Source organism: Melanerpes formicivorus, unplaced genomic scaffold (assembly GCF_026170545.1).
Source record: "Melanerpes formicivorus ecotype bairdi unplaced genomic scaffold, bMelFor1.0.p_v2 SCAF_164, whole genome shotgun sequence".
Taxonomy (NCBI): domain Eukaryota; kingdom Metazoa; phylum Chordata; class Aves; order Piciformes; family Picidae; genus Melanerpes; species Melanerpes formicivorus.
Window position 1 is genome coordinate 538,478 of NW_027142516.1, and position 23,266 is coordinate 561,743.

The following is a 23,266-nucleotide window of genomic DNA, read 5'->3' on the forward strand; positions in this document are numbered from 1 at the left end:
TGGAGCTGGCTGAGCCTTGGGGTCCCTTCCAACCCTGACAGCTCTGTGTTGTAAGTGGAGAGCCCTGCAGCTGGGGAGGAAGACTCAGCTGCAGCTGGGGAGGAAGACTCAGCTGCAGCAGTACAGGCTGGGAGGGGATCTGCTGGAGAGCAGCCCTGGGAGTGCTGGTGGGTAAGAAGTTCTCCATGGGACAGCAATGAGCCCTGGGGGCTAAGAAGACCAATGGGGTCCTGGGCTGCATTCAGCAGAGTGTGGCCAGCAGATCCAGGGGGGTTCTCCTCCCCCTCTGCTCTGCCCTGCTGATACCTCACCTGGAATATTGCATCCAGCTCTGGGCTCCCCAGCTCAGGAGGGACAGGGAGCTGCTGGAGAGAGTCCAAGGCAGGGCTGCAAGGATGCTGAAGGGACTGCAGCACTGCCTGGGGAGGAGAGGCTGAGAGCCCTGGGGGTGTGCAGGCTGCAGAGGAGAAGGCTGAGAGGGATCTGATCAATGCCTCTCAACAGCTGAGGGCTGGGGGTCAGGAGGGAGGGGACAGGGCCAGGCTCTGCCATACCACAAGGGCTCTGGGCTCCCCAGCTCAGGAGGGACGGGGAGCTGCTGGAGGGAGTCCAAGGGAGGGCTGCAAGGATGCTGAAGGGACTGCAGCACTGCCTGGGGAGGAGAGGCTGCTTCCTGGGGGTCGGGGGCACAGGGCAAGGAACTTCCACGGGGCAAGCAACTTCCACGGGGCAAGGAACTTCCACGACCCGAGCCTGGCCCAGCTGAGGCATCCCAAGCTCGCCGCTGAGGGCTGCAAACCTCGCCGCCAGCGCAGCACCTCCGAGGCAGGAGCCGCGGGGATCGCAGCCCTCGTCGGCTCAGCCGAGGCTCGGTCGATGTTGTGGTTGTGGTTGTGGCTGTTGGTTGGTTGTTTGCTGCTGGGCTGTTTGCTGCTTGGTTGTTTGCTGCTGGGTTGTTTGCTGCTGGGTTGTTTGTTTGCTGCTGGGTTGTTTGCTGCTGGGTTGTTTGCTGCTGGGTTGTTTGCTGCTGGGTTGTTTGTTTGCTGCTGGGCTGTTTGCTGCTGGGTTGTTTGTTTGCTGCTGGGTTGTTTGCTGCTTGGCTGTTTGCTGCTGGGTGGGTTGTTTGCTGCTGGGCTGTTTGCTGCTGGGCTGTTTGCTGCTGGGTTGTTTGTTTGCTGCTGGGTTGTTTGCTGCTGGGTTGTTTGTTTGCTGCTGGGTTGTTTGCTGTTGGGCTGTTTGCTGCTGGGTTGTTTGGTTGCTGCTGGGTTGTTTGCTGCTGGGCTGTTTGCTGCTGGGCTGTTTGCTGCTGGGTTGTTTGCTGCTGGGCTGTTTGCTGCTGGGTTGTTTGCTGCTGGGTTGTTTGCTGCTGGGCTGTTTGCTGCTGGGTTGTTTGGTTGCTGCTGGGTTGTTTGCTGCTGGGCTGTTTGCTGCTGGGCTGTTTGCTGCTGGGTTGTTTGTTTGCTGCTGGGCTGTTTGCTGCTGGGTTGTTTGCTGCTTGGTTGTTTGCTGCTGGGCTGTTTGCTGCTGGGTTGTTTGGTTGCTGCTGGGCTGTTTGCTGCTGGGCTGTTTGCTGCTGGGTTGTTTGCTGCTGGGCTGTTTGCTGCTGGGTTGTTTGCTGCTTGGTTGTTTGCTGCTGGGTTGTTTGCTGCTGGGCTGTTTGCTGCTGGGCTGTTTGCTGCTGGGCTGTTTGCTGCTGGGTTGTTTGTTTGCTGCTGGGCTGTTTGCTGCTGGGTTGTTTGCTGCTGGGTTGTTTGCTGCTGGGCTGTTTGCTGCTGGGCTGTTTGCTGCTGGGTTGTTTGGTTGCTGCTGGGCTGTTTGCTGCTGGGCTGTTTGCTGCTGGGTTGTTTGCTGCTGGGTTGTTTGCTGCTGGGCTGTTTGCTGCTGGGTTGTTTGGTTGCTGCTGGGTTGTTTGCTGCTGGGCTGTTTGCTGCTGGGCTGTTTGCTGCTGGGCTGTTTGCTGCTGGGCTGTTTGTTTGCTGCTGGGTTGTTTGCTGCTGGGTTGTTTGTTTGCTGCTGGGCTGTTTGCTGCTGGGTTGTTTGCTGTCGCGGCGGCTCCCTTGATTCCCTGCTGCGCGACATGCCAGCGCTGAAGCCTTTGATCCTTCCCCCGAGCTGCTTTGCATGCGGAGATTAGCATCTCCCGCAGGAAGCTGCAGTAATTGCTGCTTTAATCGCCGCTGTAATTGCCGCTGCCGCTCTCCCCTCGGCCGCGCTGCGCTTGGCTAAGCCGCCCCGGGACGCTCGCCCGGCCGAAAGGAAATCGCCCGCCTCGAAGCCTGAGCGAAGCCCTCGGCGCTGCCCCGCACCACGCAGCATCACAGCATCAGGCAGGGTTGGAAGGGCTCGGACTGAAGGAGCCACAAATCCAGGCTGGGCAGTGACTGGCTGGAAAGTAGCCCTGAGGAGAGAGATTTGGGGGTGCTGGTGGACAAAAAGCTCAGCAGGAGCTCTCAGTCTGCACTTGCAGCCCAGAAAGCCAATCAGATCCTGGGCTGCAGCAGCAGAAGTGTGGCCAGCAGGGCAAGGGAGGTGATCCTCCCCCTCTGCTCAGCCCTGGTGAGACCTCACCTGGAGTACTGTGTCCAGTTCTGGAGCCCCTAGGACAAGAGGGATGTGGAGGTGCTGGAAGGTGTCCAGAGCAGAGCCAGGAGGATGAGCAGAGGGCTGGAGCTGCTCTGCTGTGAGGACAGACTGAAGGAGCTGGGGCTGTTCAGTCTGCAGAAGAGAAGGCTCTGAGGTGACCTCATTGTGGCCTTCCAGGATCTGCAGGGGGCTCCAGGAGGGCTGGGGAGGGACTGCTCAGGATCTCAGGTAGTGATAGGACTAGGGGGGATGGAATGAAGCTGGAGGTGGGGAGATTCAGGCTGGAGGTGAGGAGGAAGTTCTTCCCCATGAGAGTGGTGAAGCCCTGGGATGGGTTGTCCAGGGAGGTGGTCGAGGCCCCATCCCTGGAGGTGTTTAAGGCCAGGCTGGATGAGGCTCTGGCCAGCCTGATCTAGTGTGGGGTGTCCCTGCCCATGGCAGGGGGGTTGGAACTAGATGATCCTTGTGGTCCCTTCCAACCCTGAATGAAACTATGAAACTATGAGCCACCCAAGGTCCCTTCCAACCCCAAACCTCTGATCCCAGCTCAGTTTCTTTTACCTGAAGGCAGCTTTCAAAGCTGGAAGCCAGCTGCAGTGCAGTGAAATCATAGCCTCATAGCATCATAGAATCAGTCAGGGTTGGAAGGGACCATAAGGCTCAGCCAGGATGAGGGGAGAAGGGGAGAAGGGGAGAAGGGGAGAAGGGGAGAAGGGGAGAAGGGGAGAAGGGGAGAAGGGGAGAAGGGGAGAAGGGGAGAAGGGGAGAAGGGGAGAAGGGGAGAAGGGGAGAAGGGGAGAAGGGGAGAAGGGGAGAAGGGGAGAAGGGGAGAAGGGGAGAAGGGGAGAAGGGGAGAAGGGGAGAAGGGGAGAAGGGGAGAAGGGGAGAAGGGGAGAAGGGGAGAAGGGGAGAAGGGGAGAAGGGGAGAAGGGGAGAAGGGGAGAAGGGGAGAAGGGGAGAAGGGGAGAAGGGGAGAAGGGGAGAAGGGGAGAAGGGGAGAAGGGGAAGACTTTTGCTGCCTTCTCTTTGTGTGAGCTCCTGCAAAGGGCTGGAGGAGCTCAGCAGGCCCCAGGAGGCAGAGAGAGGTCAGCAGGACACAGGGAGCTGCACTCCCTGCTGCTGTGTGCTCAGGCAGAGGCAGCCTGGGAGGGCATTTCTGGCCCAAGCCAAAGGGCTGTGGGGGGCAGTTGGACCTCCTCCAAAGGCCAGCGTGGGGCAGAGGTCTGCTGGGGTGGTTTCCCCCCCGGGGGGGGGCCGCTCCTGGGGCCGGGGCTGCTGCCCTGGCAGTTCCACCCCGGCAAAGGATCCCTCTGCAGTCCTTTGTCGGTGCCCCTGGTGTGTGCTGGGGCTGCCAGAGCGGCTCCAAGCTCCTCTATCACCTGGTGACTCACAGAGGCGTGGTGCTAAGAGCCAATTTAATCAGCTATTAATTCCAAAGCTATTAATTAAAGCAGTATTAAGGGTCATTACCTAATTCACTTTGCTAATCTCAGCGAGAAAAGCTGGCAGCTGCCTCCCAGCTCCTGCTTAGGAGCTAACAGAGAGTTCCCTTCTCGCCTCCTAGCTCCCTTCTCACCTCCCAGTTCCCTTTTCACCTCCCAGCTCCAGCTAGGAGCTAACAGAGAGTTCCCTTCTCGCCTCCTAGCTCCCTTCTCACCTCCCAGCTCCCTTTTCACCTCCCAGCTCCTGCTTAGGAGCTAACAGAGAGTTCCCTTCTCGCCTCCCAATTCCCTTCTCACCTCCCAGTTCCCTTTTCACCTCCCAGCTCCAGCTAGGAGCTAACAGAGAGTTCCCTTCTCGCCTCCCAGTTCCCTTTTCACCTCCCAGCTCCTGCTAGGAGCTAACAGAGAGTTCCCTTCTCGCCTCCCAGCTCCCTTCTCACCTCCCAGTTCCCTTCTCACCTCCCAGCTCCTGCTTAGGAGCTAACAGAGAGTTCCCTTCTCGCCTCCCAATTCCCTTCTCACCTCCCAGTTCCCTTTTCACCTCCCAGCTCCAGCTAGGAGCTAACAGAGAGTTCCCTTCTCGCCTCCCAGTTCCCTTTTCACCTCCCAGCTCCAGCTAGGAGCTAACAGAGAGTTCCCTTCTCGCCTCCCAGTTCCCTTTTCACCTCCCAGCTCCAGCTAGGAGCTAACAGAGAGTTCCCTTCTCGCCTCCCAGTTCCCTTTTCACCTCCCAGCTCCAGCTAGGAGCTAACAGAGAGTTCCCTTCTCACTTCCCAGCTCCTGCTAGGAGCTAACAGAGTTCCCTTCTCACCTCCCAGCTCCTTCAGAACAGTTCCCTTCTCACTTCCCAGCTCCCTTCTCACTTCCCAGCTCCCTTCTCACCTCCCAGCTCCTGCTAGGAGCTAACAGAGTTCCCTTCTCACCTCCCAGCTCCTTCAGAACAGTTCCCTTCTCACTTCCCAGCTCCCTTCTCACCTCCCAGTTCCCTTCTCACCTCCCAGCTCCAGCTAGGAGCTAACAGAGAGTTCCCTTCTCACCTCCCAGTTCCCTTCTCACCTCCCAGCTCCTGCTAGGAGCTAACAGAGTTCCCTTCTCACCTCCCAGCTCCAGCTAGGAGCTAACAGAGAGTCCTCTCCCTCTCCCTCTCCCTCTCCCTCTCCCTCTCCCTCTCCCTCTCCCTCTCCCTCTCCCTCTCCCTCTCCCTCTCCCTCTCCCTCTCCCTCTCCCTCTCCCTCTCCCTCTCCCTCTCCCTCTCCCTCTCCCTCTCCCTCTCCCTCTCCCTCTCCTGCAAGGTCTGTGGATGGAGCTGCTGCTTCCAGCTGAAGGCAAGGAGGGAGAAGCTTCAGCCTGAGTGGAAAGCTGCCACAGAGCTCAGGGCACAGCTCGAAAAGGAGCTGGAAGAGCAAGACCCAGCCCTGCACCAGCACCTTGCTGGGCAGCCCATGGCAGGACCCTTTCTCCTGTGTCCATCCCAGGCCTTGGCCTTCTCAGCCCCATCCCAGGTTCGGCTGCCAGGTCCTGCTGGAATTCTAATGACAGGTTGCAGCTAATGAGGCTAATAATAATTAGGTGTGGCTGAGCCTTAGATCCACCCTTGGGTACTGAGTGTCCTGAGACAGGTTGGGTGGCTTTTGGGCAGCAGTTATCCCTTAATGAGAGGATAATTGCCCTGTGCTGTGCGGTGTGGAGGGAGAGAAGGTGATGTGGGATGCTCCAATGGCCATGAGCTGTGGCACCTTCTGCAGGGGGAGGCAGAGGAGCAGCCACAGGCAAGGCAGTGGCATGGGATCCTGGAAGGGACCTGTAAAGGTCATCCAGGACATCCCCAAGCCCAGCAGGGACATCCCCAAGCCCAGCAGGGACAACTCAACCCCAGTAGGGACATCCTCAACCCCAACAGGGACATCCTCAACCCCAACAGGGACATCCCCAAGCCCAACAGGGACATCCCCAAGTCCAGCAGGGACATCCCCAAGCCCAGCAGGGACAACTCAACCCCAGCAGGGACAACTCAACCCCAGCAGGGACATCCCCAACCCCAGCAGGGACAGCCCCAAGCCCAACAGGGACATCCCCAAGCCCAGCAGGGACAACTCAACCCCAGTAGGGACATCCTCAAGTCCAGTAGGGACATCCCCAAGCCCAGCAGGGACATCCCCAGCCCCAGCAGGGACATCCCCAGCCCCAGCAGGGACATCCCCAAGCCCAGCAGGGACAACTCAGCCCCAGTAGGGACATCCTCAAGCCCAGTAGGGACATCCCCAAGCCCAGCAGGGACATCCCCAAGCCCAGCAGGGACAACTCAACCCCAGTAGGGACATCCCCAAGCCCAGCAGGGACATCCCCAAGTCCAGCAGGGACATCCCCAAGCCCAGCAGGGACATCCCCAGGCCCAGCAGGGACATCCCCAGCCCCAGCAGGGACATCCCCAACCCCAGCAGGGACATCCCCAACCCCAGCAGGGACATCCCCAAGCCCAGCAGGGACATTCCCAAGCCCAGCAGGGACAACTCAACCCCAGTAGGGACATCCTCAAGTCCAGTAGGGACATCCCCAAGCCCAGCAGGGACATCCCCAAGCCCAGTAGGGACATCCCCAGCCCCAGCAGGGACATCCCCAAGCCCAACAGGGACATCCCCAAGCCCAGCAGGGACAGCCCCAAGCCCAGCAGGGACATCCCCAAGCCCAGCAGGCTGCTCAGAGACCCAAGCAACCTGACCTTGGGGAGGTTCAGGTTGGACAGCAGAAGAAGCTTCTCCACTGAAAGGGTTCTCCACGCCTGTCCCAGGCAGGTGGCTGAATGCCCACCCCTGGAGGGGGGTCTCAAAGCCCTGGGGATGTGGTGCTGAGGGCCATGCTCCAGCCCCAGCCTCAGCAGGGTTAGGGAACGGTTGGAGTGGGGCAGCTTTGCTCTTCTCCACCCCAAACCCCTCCGTGGCTCCATGACCACCAGGGGATGCCCCTGGCTCTGCAGCCACGTCCTGGTGGCTGCCCAGAGGCTCCTTCCAAGGGAGCAGAGGCTGCCAGGAGCTCAGCAGCAGCCTGCAGCCTCCCTGGGCAGCTGCCAGCCTCTGAGGAGAGTCTTTGCCCTTCCCTCTGCTGCACTCCCCCCGGGGGGCTTTCAGCTCCACTGCTGCCTGCCGCTGCAGGACGTCTGCCTTGCAGCTGAGCAGCCTGGGCTGCTGCCTGCCCCTTGCACATCTGCTTGCCCCCAGGAGGACCCCCACCCCCCAGAGGAGGGAGGAGGACTCCTCCAGCTCCTCCTTCATCTGGCCGCCCCCAGCAGGTGTCCTACTTTATTGATCCGCTGCGGAGATGCAATCAGCGCAGCCGGGAAGCTGAGCCGGGAGCTGGCTGCGGCTGTCACGCCCCAGATAAGCTGCAGGCAGGGCGCAGATTGAAGCCTTATCGATGGCCTGGCTCCTGCTGGGAGCAGAACCACCTTGGGAATGAGGTCAGCAGCAGGGTGGAGCCCTCAGGAATCCTCCAGTCCAAAAGACTTCACCTTGACTTGATGGGGATCTGATCGCTGCTCAGCGAGAGATGAAGGCAGGGGGCAGGGGGCAAGGGGCTGGGGCCAGGCTCTGCTCAGTGGTGCCCGGGGCCAGGGGCACAAAGGGGAGCCCAGGAGGTTCCATCAGGGGGAAACTTCTTGACTTAGAGAGCTCAGAGCCCTGGAGCAGGCTGCCCAGAGAGGTTGTGGAGTCTCCTGGTGTGGAGAGCCTACAAACCCCACCCTGGGCACTGTGCCCCTGGGGGAGCCCTGCTGGAGCAGGGGGTGGGAGTGCAGGAGATGCTCTCCAGAGGTCCCTTCCCAGCCCTCCATGCTGGGACTGAGGGATTCTGCTTCCAGCTGGGCAGAGCTTGCCCAGCCACACCTGCAGGGATGCTCCTGGGGCGTGATGGAGTGGAGCTTGGACCCCATGGCCTCAGAGGTCTTTCCCAGCCTCGATGATCGATGCCATGATCCAAACCTCACCTGAACATCAAGGGGGGGAGGAGGGAAAGAAGCCAAGGAAACCACCAGGGTGATGCAGAATCCTTTTAATGGGGAGGGAGAGGACAGGAGGAGGCTGGCAGGAGAAACAGCAGCGTGGAGGGCACAGATCCAAACACCCCCTTGGGTCCCACAGTCCCTTGGGTCCCTTGGGTCCCACATTGCCTTGGGTCCCTTGGGTCCCACATTCCCTTGGGTCCCACATTGCCTTGGATCCCTTGGATCCCACATTCCCTTGGATCTCACATTGCCTTGGATCCCACATTGCCTTGGATCCCTTGGGTCCCACATTGCCTTGGATCCCACATTGCCTTGGATCCCTTGGATCCCACATTCCCTTGGATCCCTTGGATCCCACATTCCCTTGGATCCCACATTGCCTTGGATCCTTTGGATCCCACATTCCCTTGGATCTCACATTGCCTTGGATCCTTTGGATCCCACATTCCCTTGGATCCCTTGGATCCCACACTCCCTTGGATCCCACACTCCCTTGGGTCTCTTGGATCCCACATTGCCTTGGATCCCACATTGCCTTGGATCCCTTGGATCCCACATTGCCTTGGATCCCACATTTCCTTGGGTCCCTTGGACCCCACATTGCCTTGGATCCCACATTGCCTTGGATCCCTTGGATCCCACATTGCCTTGGATCCCACATTGCCTTGGATCCCTTGGATCCCACATTGCCTGGGATCCCACATTGCCTGGGATCCCTTGGATCCCACATTGCCTTGGATCCCTTGGATCCCACATTGCCTGGGATCCCACATTGCCTGGGATCCCTTGGATCCCACATTGCCTTGGATCCCTTGGATCCCACATTGCCTGGGATCCCACATTGCCTGGGATCCCTTGGATCCCACATTGCCTCAGATCCCACAGATCCCACATTGCCTCAGATCCCACATTTCCTTGGGTCCCTTGGATCCCACATTGCCTTGGATCCCACATTGCCTTGGATCCCTTGGATCCCACATTGCCTTGGGTCCCACATTTCCTTGGATCCCTTGGATCTCACATTCCCTTGGGTCCCACATTTCCTTGGATCCCTTGGATCTCACATTCCCTTGGGTCCCACATTTCCTTGGGTCCCTTGGATCCCACATTGCCTTGGGTCCCACATTTCCTTGGGTCCCTTGGATCCCACACTCCCTTGGGTCCCACATTCCTTGGGTCCCTTGGATCCCACCTTCCCTTGGATCCCTTGGATCCCACATTCCCTTCCACTTCCCAGAGGCAGCTGCCACCAATCAACAATATTCCCCCCCCGCCCCTCCAGCCCTCTCCACCCTCTTTGTTCTTCTGCCAACCCAAATACCCAGAGGAGGATCCAATCCCGGTGCTCCCTACCCCAACTTCTTCCCTGAACCCCAGGACCAAAGGACCTCTCTCTCTCTCACTCTCTCCCTCTCTGTGTGAGCATCTTCAGCTGTGGCTCAAGAGGGAAAGTGGATTTCCTGCTGATCAATGCTCTGAAGAGGCTGAGGCCAGGCTCATTAAGCCTGCCAGGGAGAGCCTCTCCCCTGCCCTCAGCTGCTCACCACCTCGGTGCTGCTCCTCAAACACCTTCTGCCTTCGAGTGGTTGCCTCTGGCGAGTGGAGGGAGGAGGAACTGACCCTGAGCAGCCAACCCTGCGTGGTCCAGCGGCCTGGCTCACCCCAGTTGGGAGAGGGAGGGGTTTGATTGCTCTGATCACCTCCCCAGGAAGGTACCTGAGGGGAGGACAGGCCCCAGCAAGCCGAGGGGAAAGCAGCAGGCAGAGCAGGCACCGATTGCTTGGAGGGGGGCAGAAGGGCTCCACCAGGCTTGGGGTGGCTCATGTCAGGCTTCTGAGCTCTCCCTGCCCTCTGTTTCTGTCTCTGCCCTCTCAGTTCCTGGCTTCTCCTCCTCTGCAGCCTGCTCTTCCCTCCCAGCCTGGGGTGGTTGGCAGCCCCTGGCGCCAGGTCTGCTGCAGGGATGCAGCCAGCGGGAGGCGAAGACATAGGAGACCCTGGGGGAGACCCTGGGGGAGACCCTGGGGGTGAAGCCCTCTGCAGCCGGCTTGGAGCACAGGACCTCTGCTCTCAGAGGGGCTGCTGCCCCTCCCTGGAGCGCTGCAGAGCTTCCCACCACGCTCTCCTGGGGGCAGGTGCTGAGGATGGGCCCCGGGAAGGTGATGACGACAGGAGGAGGGTAGATGATGACCCTGGAGGCACCACAGGACACGACACAGGGCTCAGTGCTGCTGCTGGCCAGGGGCTCTGGGCACTGCATGCTGCAGGGGCGGCAGCCTGGGTCCCACTCCCCTCCAAAGGGCATCTGGAAGCGGTGGTGAACCTGCAGGACAGGTCAGGAAAGGCCTGGTTCTGACTGGCTCAGGTGGAAAGGTTTAAAGGGGGTCCCGTGTCTCGTGGCTGGCAGCACTTAGCACCCTGGGGGCAGGGAGGAGGGGGGGAGGAGGCAAAAGCCCTCCTGGAGCCAGGGAGGAGGCAAAAGCCCCTCCTGGAGTGAAGCAAACCCCCTCCTGGAGCCAGGGAGGAGGGGAGGAGGCAAAAGCCCCTCCTGGAGGCAGGGAGGAGGAGGGGAGGAGGAGGCAAAAGCCCCTCCTGGAGCCGGGGAGGAGGAGGGGAGGAGGAGGCAAAAGCCCCTCCTGGAGCCGGGGAGGAGGAGGGGAGGAGGAGGGGAGGAGGCAAAAGCCCCTCCTGGAGCCAGGGAGGAGGAGGAGGGGAGGAGGAGGAGGCAAAAGCCCCTCCTGGAGTGAAGCAAACCTCCTCCTGGAGCCAGGGAGGAGGAGGAAGGAGGCAAAAGCCCCTCCTGGAGCCGGGGAGGAGGAGGAGAGGAGGCAAAAGCCCCTCCTGGAGCCGGGGAGGAGGAGGCAAAAGCCCCTCCTGGGGGCAGTGAGGAGGGGAGGAGTTGTCCTTGTGGAGTGTCCTCTCCTTCTGAGCAAGGCCTCTTGACCCAGAGGGAGAAGCTCCAGCCAGGAGCAGATGAAATCTGGGAGCAGCTGAAAGCTGTGCAGCCCTCAGCCCCTTGGGGAGATGAAGGCTCTGATGGAGCTGAGCTTTGGATCCAGCCAGGGGCAGGCAGGCAGGGGGAGGATTTTAGCTCCTCTCCATCCCTTGGGATTGCTTCAACCCAGCTGCAGGACCCTGCCCTTGGCCTTGTTGAACCTGCTGAGGTTGGCTTGTGCCCAGCTCTCCAGCCTGCCCAGCTCCCTCTGGCTGGATCCCTTCCCTCCAGCCTGCCCAGCTCCCCCTGGCTGGATCCCTTCCCTCCAGCCTGCCCAGCTCCCCCTGGCTGGATCCCTTCCCTCCAGCCTGCCCAGCTCCCTCTGGCTGGATCCCTTCCCTCCAGCCTGCCCAGCTCCCCCTGGCTGGATCCCTTCCCCCCAGCCTGCCCAGCTCCCTCTGGCTGGATCCCTTCCCTCCAGCCTGCCCAGCTCCCTCTGGCTGGATCCCTTCCCTCCAGCCTGCCCAGCTCCCCCTGGCTGGATCCCTTCCCTCCAGCCTGTCCAGCTCCCTCTGGCTGGATCCCTTCCCTCCAGCCTGTCCAGCTCCCTCTGGATGGATCCCTTCCCTCCAGCCTGTCTGCTGCCCCACACAGCTTGGTGCCATCAGCAAACCTGCTGAGGCTGCACTCAATGCCCCTGCCCAGGGCACCCACAGAGATGTTGACCAAGCCTGGTCCCAGGACTGATCCCTGAGGGACTCTGCTTGTCCCTGGCCTCCCCTGGGGCATGGTCCCATGGGCAGCCACACATGGATCCAAATTCCTCCCATTTTTTTGGGGGGTGTTATTCCCTTTCCAATGGATTCCAAGCCCACAGCTCAACCATTCCCAGCAGCCCACGAAGCCCTTCAGCAACCACAGAGGGAGTGGGGGCCAGAGCCCTGCCAGCCCTTTCCTCTCCTTAGGGGGTGTGTGGGGGGGGATGGCACTTACCAGCTGTCCCAGGAAGGAGGCAGGAAGGAATGGCCAGGGGAGCCCTGAAGCCCGGGGAGTTTTAAAGGGCTTTCCTGCACTGCCAGCAGGATGAGAGAAGCTCTTTGCGTGAGGGCTTTTAATTGCCTCCCAAACACTGCTTCCTGCCTGGGTAACAGCAGCTAATTACTGTCATTACCCCCAGCTTGTTTACCAGCAGGATTCCATCTCCCCTGGGGACATGCTGGGGGGGGAGGTTCCCTCCGTCCCTGGGCTGGGAGAATCCCTGTGGTGGTTCTACCACCTCTGCCTGCATGCAGCAAGGTGCAGTGTGGAGTCCTGGGGGCAGGGTTTGGGCTCCTCACTGCCAGGAGGACACTGAGAGGCTGGAGAAGGGCAAGGGAGGTGGGGAAGGGGCTGGAGAAGAGGGCTGGGGAGGAGCAGCACAGGGAGCTGGGGATGGGGAAGGGACAGAGAAGGGCAAGGAAGGTGGGGAAGGGTCTGGGGAGGAGCAGCTGAGGGAGCTGGGGGTGGTGAGGCTGGAGAAGAGGAGGCTAAGGAGAGAGTTTCTGGGCTGGGAGAATCCCTGCAGTGGTTCTACTACCTCTGCCTGAATGCAGGCTGGAGTCCTGGGGGCAAGGTTTGGGCTCCTCACTGCCAGGAGGACACTGAGAGGCTGGAGAGGGGCAAGGGAGGTGGGGAAGGGTCTGGGGAGGAGCAGCTGAGGGAGTTCAGTGAGGTTCAGCCTGCAGAAGAGGAGGCTGAGGGGAGAGCTTCTGGGCTGGGAGAATCCCTGTGGTGGTTCTACCACCTCTGCCTGCATGCAGCAAGGTGCAGTGTGGAGTCCTGGGGGTCAGGGTTTGGGCTCCTCACTGCCAGGAGGACACTGAGAGGCTGGAAAAGGGCAGGGGAGGTGGGGAAGGGTCTGGAGAAGAGGGCTGGGGAGGAGCAGCTGAGGGAGCTGGAGATGGGGAAGGGACAGAGAAGGGTAAGGAAGGTAGGGAAGGGTCTGGGGAGGAGCAGCTGAGGGAGCTGGGGATGGGGAAGGGACAGAGAAGGGCAAGGAAGGTGGGGAAGGGTCTGGGGAGGAGCAGCTGAGGGAGCTGGGGGTGGTGAGGCTGGAGAAGAGGAGGCTGTGGAGAGAGCTTCTGGGCTGGGAGAATCCCTGTGGTGGTTCTACCACCTCTGCCTGCATGCAGCAAGGTGCAGCTGGAGTCCTGGGGGCAGGGTTTGGGCTCCTCACTGCCAGGAGGACACTGAGAGGCTGGACAGGGGCAGGGGAGGTGGGGAAGGGGCTGGAGAAGAGGGCTGGGGAGGAGCAGCAGAGGGAGCTGGGGATGGGGAAGGGACAGGGAAGGGCAGGGAAGGTGGGGAAGGGTCTGGAGAGGAGCAGCTGAGGGAGCTGGGGTTGGGGAAGGGACAGAGAAGGGCAAGGAAGGTAGGGAAGGGTCTGGGGAGGAGCAGCTGAGGGAGCTGGGGGTGGTGAGGCTGGAGAAGAGGAGGCTGAGGAGAGACCTTCTGGGCTGGGAGAATCCCTGCAGTGGTTCTACTACCTCTGCCTGAATGCAGGCTGGAGTCCTGGGGGCAAGGTTTGGGCTCCTCACTGCCAGGAGGACACTGAGAGGCTGGAAAAGGGCAGGGGAGGTGGGGAAGGGTCTGGAGAAGAGGGCTGGGGAGGAGCAGCACAGGGAGCTGGGGATGGTGAGGCTGGAGGGGAGGAGGCTGAGGAGAGACCTTCTGGGTTGGGAGAATCCCTGTGGTGGTTCTACCACCTCTGCCTGCATGCAGCAAGGTGCAGTGTGGAGTCCAGGGGGTAGGGTTTGGACTCCTCACTGCCAGGAGGACACTGAGAGGCTGGAGAAGGGCAGGGGAGGTGGGGAAGGGGCTGGAGAAGAGGGCTGGGGAGGAGCAGCACAGGGAGCTGGGGATGGGGAAGGGACAGAGAAGGGTAAGGAAGGTGGGGAAGGGTCTGGGGAGGAGCAGCTGAGGGAGCTGGGGGTGGTGAGGCTGGAGAAGAGGAGGCTGAGGAGAGAGTTTCTGGGCTGGGAGAATCCCTGCAGTGGTTCTACTACCTCTGCCTGAATGCAGGCTGGAGTCCTGGGGGCAAGGTTTGGGCTCCTCACTGCCAGGAGGACACTGAGAGGCTGGAGAAGGGCAGGGGAGGTGGGGAAGGGTCTGGAGAAGAGGGCTGGGGAGGAGCAGCACAGGGAGCTGGGGATGGGGAAGGGACAGAGAAGGGCAAGGAAGGTGGGGAAGGGTCTGGAGAAGAGGGCTGGGGAGGAGCAGCTGAGGGAGCTGGAGATGGGGAAGGGACAGAGAAGGGTAAGGAAGGTGGGGAAGGGTCTGGAGAGGAGCAGCTGAGGGAGCTGGGGGTGGTGAGGCTGGAGGAGAGGAGGCTGAGGAGAGACCTTCTGGGCTGGGAGAATCCCTGCAGTGGTTCTACCACCTCTGCCTGCGTGCAGCAAGGTGCAGTGTGGAGTCCTGGGGGCAGGGTTTGGGCTCCTCACTGCCAGGAGGACACTGAGAGGCTGGAGAAGGGCAGGGGAGGTGGGGAAGGGTCTGGGGAGGAGCAGCTGAGGGAGTTCAGGGAGGTTCAGCCTGCAGAAGAGGAGGCTGAGGGGAGAGCTTCTGGGTCTCCCCAGCTCCCTGAGAGGAGGCTGGAGCCAGGTGGGGTTGGACTTTTCTCCCTCTCTCAGGTGATAGGAGGAGAGCAAATGGCCTCAAGTTGCACCAGGTGAGGTTCAGGATAGCCATGAGGAGCAATTTCTTTCCCCAAAGGGTTGTCCAGGCCTGGCCCAGGCTGCCCAGGGCAGTGGAGGGATCCACTGTCCCCTTATGGAGGTTGGAGCAGATGACCTCTGAGGTCCCTTCCACCCTGAGCCCTTCTGGGCTTGATTCCTCCCCTGCCCCTGCTCCACCAGGTCCCTGCCTGTGCCGTGCTGAGCATTTCCCCTTCCCCTCAGCCATGAGCTGTCAAGGCTGGAGACAACTTCCTGTTTATGGGAACACCTCAGACACTTCCAGCAGGAAGAAGCAGCTGCTGGAGCTGCTGTTTGGCCCGGAGGTGTCTGGCTCAGGGCAGACACCAAGGGCAAAGCCCTTTGCATGCATAGCCCAGGGATGAGTACCCTGAGGAGCCTGCATGTCCCCTGGGGTGGCCAAGCCTCACCCCACCGCTCCCTGACTGCCAGGATCCTTCCCCCCAGCCTCTCACAAGAGGCAAAGAAGAGTTCCCACCAAGTTGCCCCCAAGAGGCAGAGCCCAGGCTCTTGGCTCATGCTGGAGGCTAACCCCCAGCTGCTGGCAGGAGCCATCTCCCACCTCCTCTGGCAGCTCCTGGGGACTCCTGGAGCAGTTTCTGCTTGGACCTTTCTTCCTCAAGGGTGGGAAAACCCCCTGGGAGAAGGGGAAGCCCTGGCTCTGTGCCACCTTGTGCCCAAATGAGTGGTGCAGGGGATGAGCCTGAGGGACTGGATCCAGCCAGAGGGCCCTGGACAAGCTGGAGGAGTGGGACTGAGTGAACTTCTGCAGCTTCAAGGAGGTAAGTGCAAGGTCCTGGAACTGGATCAGGGCAATGCTTGGGGTCAGCACAGGCTGGGGAGGAAGGGGGGGGGTGAAGGGATTGAGAGCAGCCCTGTGGGGAAGGACTTGGGGGTGCCCTGACCACCCTGCAGCCTCCGTTGGGCTTGCTCCTGGCTGCCCGTGGCTCTTGTGCTGAACATCCGAAACCAGGCACAGGAGATCTTTGAAGTGAGGGTTGGGGAGAGCCTGGCACAGGTCCTGGGTGTGCCCTCCCTGGAGGGGTCCAAGGCCAGGCTGGATGAGGCCCTGAGCAGCCTGGGCTGGTGGGAGGTGGCCCTGCCCGTGGCAGTGGGGTTGGAGCTGGATGGACTTGAGGGTTCCATACCTGGAGTTTAGATGTGGCCTCCTGAAGGTCAGCCAGGAGGAGACCTCTCTGCTGCTGCTGGCCCAGGCAGCTCAGCAAGCAGCTCAGCAGGCAGCTGCAGGCAGCTTCCATCACCGCCAGGCGGCAGCACTGCCGCCGGTCCCCTGCGGACCGCGGCGCTCAGGACCTGTCCAGGAGGAGCTGCCACCTCCTAACCCCTCTGGTGAGGGACGCCTGGGGCGGCTGCCAGGGCAGGCAGCAGCGGGAGGGAGGGAACAAGAGACTCCTGGAACGCAGTGGCTCGGAAGGGACCTGCCGAGGTCCTGCTGCTGGCCGCAGAGAGAGGCCCCAGGGAGCTGCCTCAGCCGCGCCGGGCAGCGCAGCGGCCGCGGCAGAAGCTGCTGGAGCCTCTGCTGCGCCTTCAGGTGGTGGCAGAGAGCTGCTGCATCCCTGGCTCTGCCCCGGCAGCACCGCCTGGGAGAGCCTTTGGGGGAGGGCAGCGGTGCCAGGCTCTGGGGCGTCGGGGTGCAAGAATCCAGGGTGGGCAGGGCAGGGATGCCAGGCTCTGGGGTGGGCAGGGATGCCAGGCTCTGGGATGTTGCCATGCCAGGCTCTGGGGGGCAGGGGTGCCAGGCTCTGGGTGTTGGGGTGCAAGAATCCAGGTTGGGCAGGGCAGCGGTGCCAGGCTCTGTGGGGTCGGGATGCCAGGCTCTGGGGTGTAGGGGTGCCAGGCTCTGGGTGTTGGGGTGCAAGAATCCAGGTTGGGCAGGGCAGCGGTGCCAGGCTCTGTGGGGTCGGGATGCCAGGCTCTGGGGTGTTGGGGTGCAAGAATCCAGGGTGGGCAGGGCAGGGATGCCAGGCTCTGGGGTGGGCAGGGATGCCAGGCTCTGGGGTGGACAGGGGTGTCAGGCTCTGGGATGTTGCCATGCCAGGCTCTGGGGAGCAGGGGTGCCAGGCTCTGGGTGTTGGGGTGCAAGAATCCAGGTTGGGCAGGGCAGCGGTGCCAGGCTCTGTGGGGTCGGGATGCCAGGCTCTGGGGTGTTGGGGTGCAAGAATCCAGGGTGGGCAGGGCAGGGATGCCAGGCTCTGGGGTGGGCAGGGATGCCAGGCTCTGGGGTGGACAGGGGTGTCAGGCTCTGGGATGTTGCCATGCCAGGCTCTGGGGAGCAGGGGTGCCAGGCTCTGGGTGTTGGGGTGCAAGAATCCAGGTTGGGCAGGGCAGCGGTGCCAGGCTCTGTGGGGTCGGGGTGCCAGGCTCTGGGGTGTAGGGGTGCCAGGCTCTAGGGTGTGGGGGGTGCCAGGCTCTGGGGTGGGCAGGGGTGCCAGGGTCTGGGGTGTTGGTGTGCCAGGCTCTGGGGTGGGCAGGTGTGCCAGGCTCTGGGGTGTAGGGGTGCCAGGCTCTGGGGTGTAGGGGTGCCAGGCTCTAGGGTGAGCAGGGGTGCCAGGCTCTGGGTTGGGCAGGGGTGCCAGGCTCTGGGATGTTGCTGTGCCAGGCTCTGGGGTGGGCAGGGGTGCCAGGCTCTGGGATGTTGCTGTGCCAGGCTCTGGGGTGGGCAGGGGTGCCAGGCTCTGGGGTGGACAGGGATGCCAGGCTCTGTGGGGTTGGGGTGCCAGGCTCTGTGGTGGGGAGGGGTGCCAGGTTCTGTGGTGTTGGTGTGCCAGGCTCTGGGGTGTAGGGGTGCCAGGTTCTGGGATGTTGGTGTGCTAGGCTCTGGGGTGGGCAGGGGTGCCAGGCTCTGGGGTGTAGGGGTTCCAGGCTCTGGGTGTTGGGGTACAAGAATCCAGGGTGGGCAGGGCAGGGATGCCAGGCTCTGGGGTGTAGGGGTGCCAGGCTCTGGGTGTTGGGGTGCAAGAATCCAGGTTGGGCAGGGCAGGGGTGCCAGGCTCTGGGGTGGGCAGGGGTGCCAGGCTCTGGGTGTTGGGGTACAAGAATCCAGGGTGGGCAGGGCAGGGGTGCCAGGCTCTGGGTGTTGGGGTGCAAGAATCCAGGTTGGGCAGGGGAGGGGTTCCAGGCTCTGGGGTGGGCAGGGGTGCCAGGCTCTGGGGTGTTGGGGTGCAAGAATCCAGGCTCTGAGGTGTAGGGGTGCCAGGCTCTGGGGTGTTGGTGTGCCAGGCTCTGGGGTGGGCAGGGATGCCAGGCTCTGGAGTGTAGGGGTGCCAGGCTCTGGGGTGTTGGGGTGCAAGAATCCAGGCTCTGAGGTGTAGGGGTGCCAGGCTCTGGGGTGTTGGTGTGCCAGGCTCTGGGGTGGGCAGGGATGCCAGGCTCTGGGGTGGGCAGGGGTGCCAGGCTCTATGCTGTGGGGCTTTGGTCCTGCCCTGCCTACGGTGGGAAACTCAAGCACTGACCCAAGCCCGCCCACAGTTCCTGCTGCCGGGGGCAGTGCTCCTGGCCAGGGGGAGCTGGGATCGGAGGTTCCCTTTCCCTCTGCTTCCCTCTGGTCCTGCCACGGCTCGCTGACAGCAGAGGGCCGACAGGAGGGAGCTGCGCTGTGGCTCTTTGGACCAGGGGCAGGCGTGAGGAGCAGTTAGAAACCACGGGGAAAGGAATCAGGCGGAGAGCAGGAACCCAGCTGCAGCCTGAGTTTAATGATGACAACGAGCTGGGAATGGAAGGGACCCAACCGCAGTAAAAACCTCCTGGGGGGGAGGGTTCTGGGGGCTGCAGCAGAGCTTTATGGGCTTGGAGGGCGGCCCCTGAGCTTCCCACCGCCTCCTTCGCTGCCGCAGGGCTCACCCAGGACGGAGGGCATCGAGCTCTGGGGGGGTGTGGGGTGGTAAACAAGGGGCAAAGCTCCTCGGGGTGGGGGTGAGGGATGGGAAGAGGGGCGGTGGGGGGGAGGAAAAGAAGCTCAGCCCTTGGCTGCCTGGCTGGCTGGCTTCACGAAGGCTTCCCTGGGGGCTTCACCACAGCCACCGGGAGGTGCAGCGACCCTTCTTGTGTCCGGAGCGCTTGGCTGCGCCTCCCTGGGGCTGCGCCGAGTGCTGGGCGGCTCGGGGCTGGATGCTCTTGGACTTGCCGAGGTGCTGAGCGGAGCAGCTCCTGTGCTTGGCTCCCTCCTGAGCCAGCGAGGACTTGGCCGCCGCCTGCTGCTGCGAGGACCGCTCCTTGGGCCCCGGGGGGCAGGGCAGGGGCTGCGGCCGCGGGGGGGACTTGGCGAGGCAGGGCTGCGAGGAGTAGGTGGTGAAGTACTCCTGGGTGGGGTAGCCCTTCATGCACTTCTGGTAGGGGAAGCCTTTGACGTACTCCCCCAGGAAGGACTCCTGCGGGGGGCACTCGGTGACCCCCCGCAGGGGCTGGGAGTAGCCGCTGGTCGGCAGGGACTGCAGCCCCGAGCCGCAGCGCTGCGCGGAGCACTTGGAGATCTTCCGCGACCGGCAGCCGACCTTGCAGGAGGAGGAGGAGGAGGACCTGATCCCACACGGTGGGAACTTGAGCTTGCTGGGCTCTGGGCACCTGGGGGCACAAGGGGGGAGGCTCTTGGCCACCCTCTTCTTCACGGGGGGGTTGCTCTCACAGGGCTGGAAGCTCTGCAGGGGGCTCAGCTTCACGCTGGGCTGCCCGCAGGGTAGGAGCTTGGCGGTGTGGCGGGGCTCGGGGTAGAGCACCACGCACTTCTGGAGGTAGGGCTGGCAGGAGAGCAGGGCCGCCTGGCTGGCGCTCAGCTGCGGGCACGCGTAGGTGAAGGGCTGGGGGCAGCTCTGCCACCTGGGCACGGGGCTCTTGGTCACGCTGAGGGGGTGGCAGGTGGTGCTGCAGGCGTCGGGCTGCGCCGGGCGGCGCTGGATGGTCTCCGTGATGCAGGCCGAGCCGGGCAGGCAGAGGTGGTTGTAGCAGTCCCCATGGTAGTGCATGGTCAGGGAAGGTGCTCAGGCCTGGAAGGGGCAGGAGGAAAGAATCATAGGAGGGTTGGAAGGCAGCTCTGGAGATGGTCTCATCCAGCACCCACCCCCAGCCGCCCTTGCTAAAGCACAGAGCAGGCTGCACAGCCACACATCCAGGTGGCTCCTGAGAGCCTCTGGGGAAGGAGGCTCCCCCTGGGCAGCCTGCTCCAGGGCTCCAGCACCCTCCAAGTTTCCCTCAAAGCTTCTCCTCAGGTTTAAGTGAAACCTCCTGGGGTCCAGTTTGTGCCCCTTGCCCTTTGTCCTGTCCCTGAGCACCACTGGAGAGAGCCCAGCCCCAGCCTCTTGCCCCCCCCCCCAGCCTTTAGCTCTTGCTGAGCATTGCTCAGCTCCCCTCTGGGGCTGCTCTCCTCCAGGCAGCTCTCAGCCTTTGCTCCTCCCAGAGCTGCTCCAGGCCCCTCAGCAGCTTCCCAGCCTCCCCTGGACTCAGTTTCCCAGGCACTGATTATGTTTTTTGTGGTCTGGTGCAGGACTTGAAGCTTCCCCACAAGCCTCTCAGCACCACAGGCCCACACCCTGGCTCTCCTGGAGGTCAGAGGCTCTTAGTGACTCAGGACCAGGCTGTGACTACCCAGGTGAGCAGCAGAGCTTGTTCTCAGCTCCCAGCCCCACACCCTGCTTTTAAGAGCCCAGAAACAACCCAGGGCTGGAGCCAGGCGACCTGGGAGGAGTTTCCCTGCCGCCCTTCAAAGGGCAGCTGAGTGTCCACCGAGGTGCTTCACTAAGAAGGGACATTGTGACCTTCCTGTCCTACTTCCTGGAAGCCTCCTGAGATGTCCTGCAACTCCCAGGCAGCAGGGATGAAAGGCAAGTCCAAATTAAAGGTGTGCCCAGGCTGTAACGCTCAGGTGTGGCTGCAGGTGAACCCAAGCTGAGCCTCAATTAGCTGGTCGGAGGCGAGGGCAGAGCGGTGGCTCAGCAGCTGGGACCTCCCTGCCTGCCCATTCCTGGTCCCACAGGGGGCTGCTGGGCAACCAGCCACCAATGGGAGGCTCTGAGCTTGCTCCCCTGGCACCAGCTGCTTCTGCAGGCCTCAGAGGGCCAGCTCCATGCTGGGCATCCTCGGGAGGAGGGAAGAGGAACCGCAAGAGGAGGGCTCCTGGGGGTTTGGTGGAGCCCTTGGCAGGAGAGGAGAAGCTGCCAAGGGGTTAACTGCTCGCTTGCCACTGAGCTGAGAGAATTTGCCCCCCACTCAAAGCAGCTTCCAGTCCTGCAGTGCTGGAGTCCCAGCCAGCCACAGTGCCCTGGCAGCAGATCCGGCAGCAGCGCCTGGCACAGCAGCTCTGGCAGTGAAACCTCACCCCCTGAGCAAAGAGTGCCAAGACCTCAGCCCTGGGGAAGGGACCAGGAGGCCCTCCTCAGACCCCTGTGAGTTGTCTCCCTTGGCCTCAGCCCTGGGAGAGGGAGGAGAAGCCATTCCCACCTCAGTCCCCAGGGAAAGGGGCCCTGAGCCACAGCCTGGGGGTCTTTCCTCACAGAGCCCTGGCAGGGGTTGGCTTGGAAGGCACCTTCAAGACCACCCAGTTCCAACCCCCTGCCATGGGCAGGGACCCCTCTCACCAGCCCTGGCTGCTCGAGGCCTCACCCAGGCTGGCCTTGAGCACCTCCCTTTCCAAGCCACACAACGAAAGAGCTTTGAAGAAGCTTCCTTTCCCACCCCCACCCTCTCCCCGGACCTTCTTCTTGCGTCCAGAAGCCCGAGGAGAGAGATGTTCGCCCTCCCTGGGTGACCATCGGCAGCAGCAGGGCTCTGGGATGCTGTCAGCAGGAAACCCTGAGCGCTGCAATTAGCGTAATCAGCAGCTCATCAAAACAACCCCGGGCTGGCAGCAGCTGGCACCGCTGCGCGGCCACCCCCCCACACGCACACAGACCAAGCCTCTGCCGATGCTCCCCCCGGGGAGAAGCAGCTCCGAGAGGGAAAGGGCTTGGAGGGGCTCCGCTGCCAGGGGCTCCTTTCCCTTCCCAGCCCTAGGCAGGGGGAGGTTTTAACACCCTCAGGCTTTAGCTAAGAGAGTCTCTGCCGCCCTTCCACAGCCTGGCAGCCCCTGCCTAGCATCTGCACGGCGTGGCTCGGGGAGCTGCGAGTCGCCCGCGAACGTCTTTTGAGTTCCATCGAAGGGGAGAAGCAGCAAAGTCCCTCCGGGCTGCTTCCTGGAGGGGAGCCTCCCCTCCGAGCTCCTCTCTGCCTCCTGCCAGCATCCAGCCCCTCGTTTGTCAGCCAGCGACCTCCTCTGGAGACCACAACTACCAGGGCAAAGCAGCCGAGCCCTCCAAATCCCGCTCCCGGCTTGAGGATCCGTCCTGGGAAGGGCTTTTGCCGACACTCTTCGGTCCGGCGGGGGAGGAGACTCTGCGGGCGCCGGGGCCGCGCCGAGGGCGGCATCCGAGCCGAGGATGCTTCTCCGGCAGGACCATCGGCAGCTCCTCTGCCTGCTCTGGGTACCCAGCAACGGAAAGAGCGTTTCAGGAGCTCCGGCAGCAGCCAGACTTACCCTCTTCATCTGGGAGAAGCACCGGGGAGAAGCGCCGAGGAGAGCCCGGCGCGGGCACAGCTTTTATAGAGCGCCCGAGTGCCCCGGGGGGGTGAGGTGGTTTGGGCGACGTCTAAATTGCCCTGCCAGGGCTGGACTGGCCCAGCCACGTGCAGCTTTGTGCCTCTGGGAATGGCTGTCCTGCCCCTGCCCCCACCTCCCGCGGCAGGGACGTCTGGGGGCAGGCAGCAGAGTGTGGGCAGCAGGGCGAGGGAGGCTCTGCTGCCCCTCTGCTCTGCTCTCTGCCCTGCTGAGGACACCTCTGGAGGGCTGGGGCCAGGGCTGGGCTCCCCCCTCCCCACTTGCAGAGGGCCTGGGAGGTGCCGGGGAGGGTCCAGGGGAGGCTGGGGAGGTGCTGAGGGGACCTGGAGCAAAGGCTGAGAGCTGCCTGGGGGAGAGCAGCCCCAGAGGGGATCTCAGCAAGAGCTAAAAGCTGGGGGGGGCAAGAGGCTGGGGCCAGACTCTGCTCGGTGGTGCCCAGGGCCACTCTGCAAGGGTCTGCTCCTGACCCTCCCGCGCTGCCCAAAGCATCCTGCGTGCCTCTGGCACTCCCAGCTGAGAGCCACCGCTCCAGCAGGCAGCAGAGTGCAGCCGAGGCCAGGGCACTCCTCCTCTCCCTGGGAGCTCCAGGCCGAAATGCAGGCCAGCAGCAGGCAGGCAGGACCCTGGGCAGCTCTCTGCAGGCCATCATTACCCCGGCACGCAGGCTCCCTCCACCTCCCTCCCCCAGCGATCCCGGGGCAGGGACGGACGCTTCGGGCTGGGGAAGCCTTGGGCTGAGGGCAAGACAGCTCCCAAAAGGCAGCTGGCAGCCCGGGAAGGAGCTGCTGGGGGGGGGAGGGTGACACATCCCTGGCACAACAAAAGGGCATGAGGAGCGGTGGGGCAGCCCGGGGAGGGGAGGCTGAGCCAAGCCAGGTTGGTGTCCTGCAAGCAGAGAGGACATTCCCTGCTCTGCTGCTCAGCCTCTGCACCACTCCCCCCCCGCTGCCTTTGCTCCCTCTGTGAGGCAGGAACTAA

The 23,266-nt window shown here is 62.6% G+C and overlaps 1 protein-coding gene and 1 long non-coding RNA gene across 2 annotated transcripts; both read right to left on the reverse strand.

Moving 5' to 3' along the window:
• Nucleotides 1-8,054: 8,054 nt before the first annotated feature.
• On the reverse strand, nucleotides 8,055-12,063 carry LOC137457274 (uncharacterized). Its single transcript, XR_010991223.1, has 2 exons — nucleotides 11,948-12,063; nucleotides 8,055-10,342 (listed from the first exon to the last, which is right to left on the reverse strand). It is a non-coding gene; the product is annotated as an uncharacterized lncRNA (long non-coding RNA).
• Nucleotides 12,064-18,377: 6,314 nt separating this feature from the next.
• On the reverse strand, nucleotides 18,378-22,239 carry LOC137457263 (uncharacterized). Its single transcript, XM_068169097.1, has 2 exons — nucleotides 22,208-22,239; nucleotides 18,378-19,685 (listed from the first exon to the last, which is right to left on the reverse strand). Exon 2 carries the CDS (start codon nucleotides 19,662-19,664, stop codon nucleotides 18,714-18,716), a length of 951 nt encoding a protein of 316 aa, XP_068025198.1. The 5' UTR covers nucleotides 19,665-19,685; nucleotides 22,208-22,239; the 3' UTR covers nucleotides 18,378-18,713.
• Nucleotides 22,240-23,266: the final 1,027 nt, after the last annotated feature.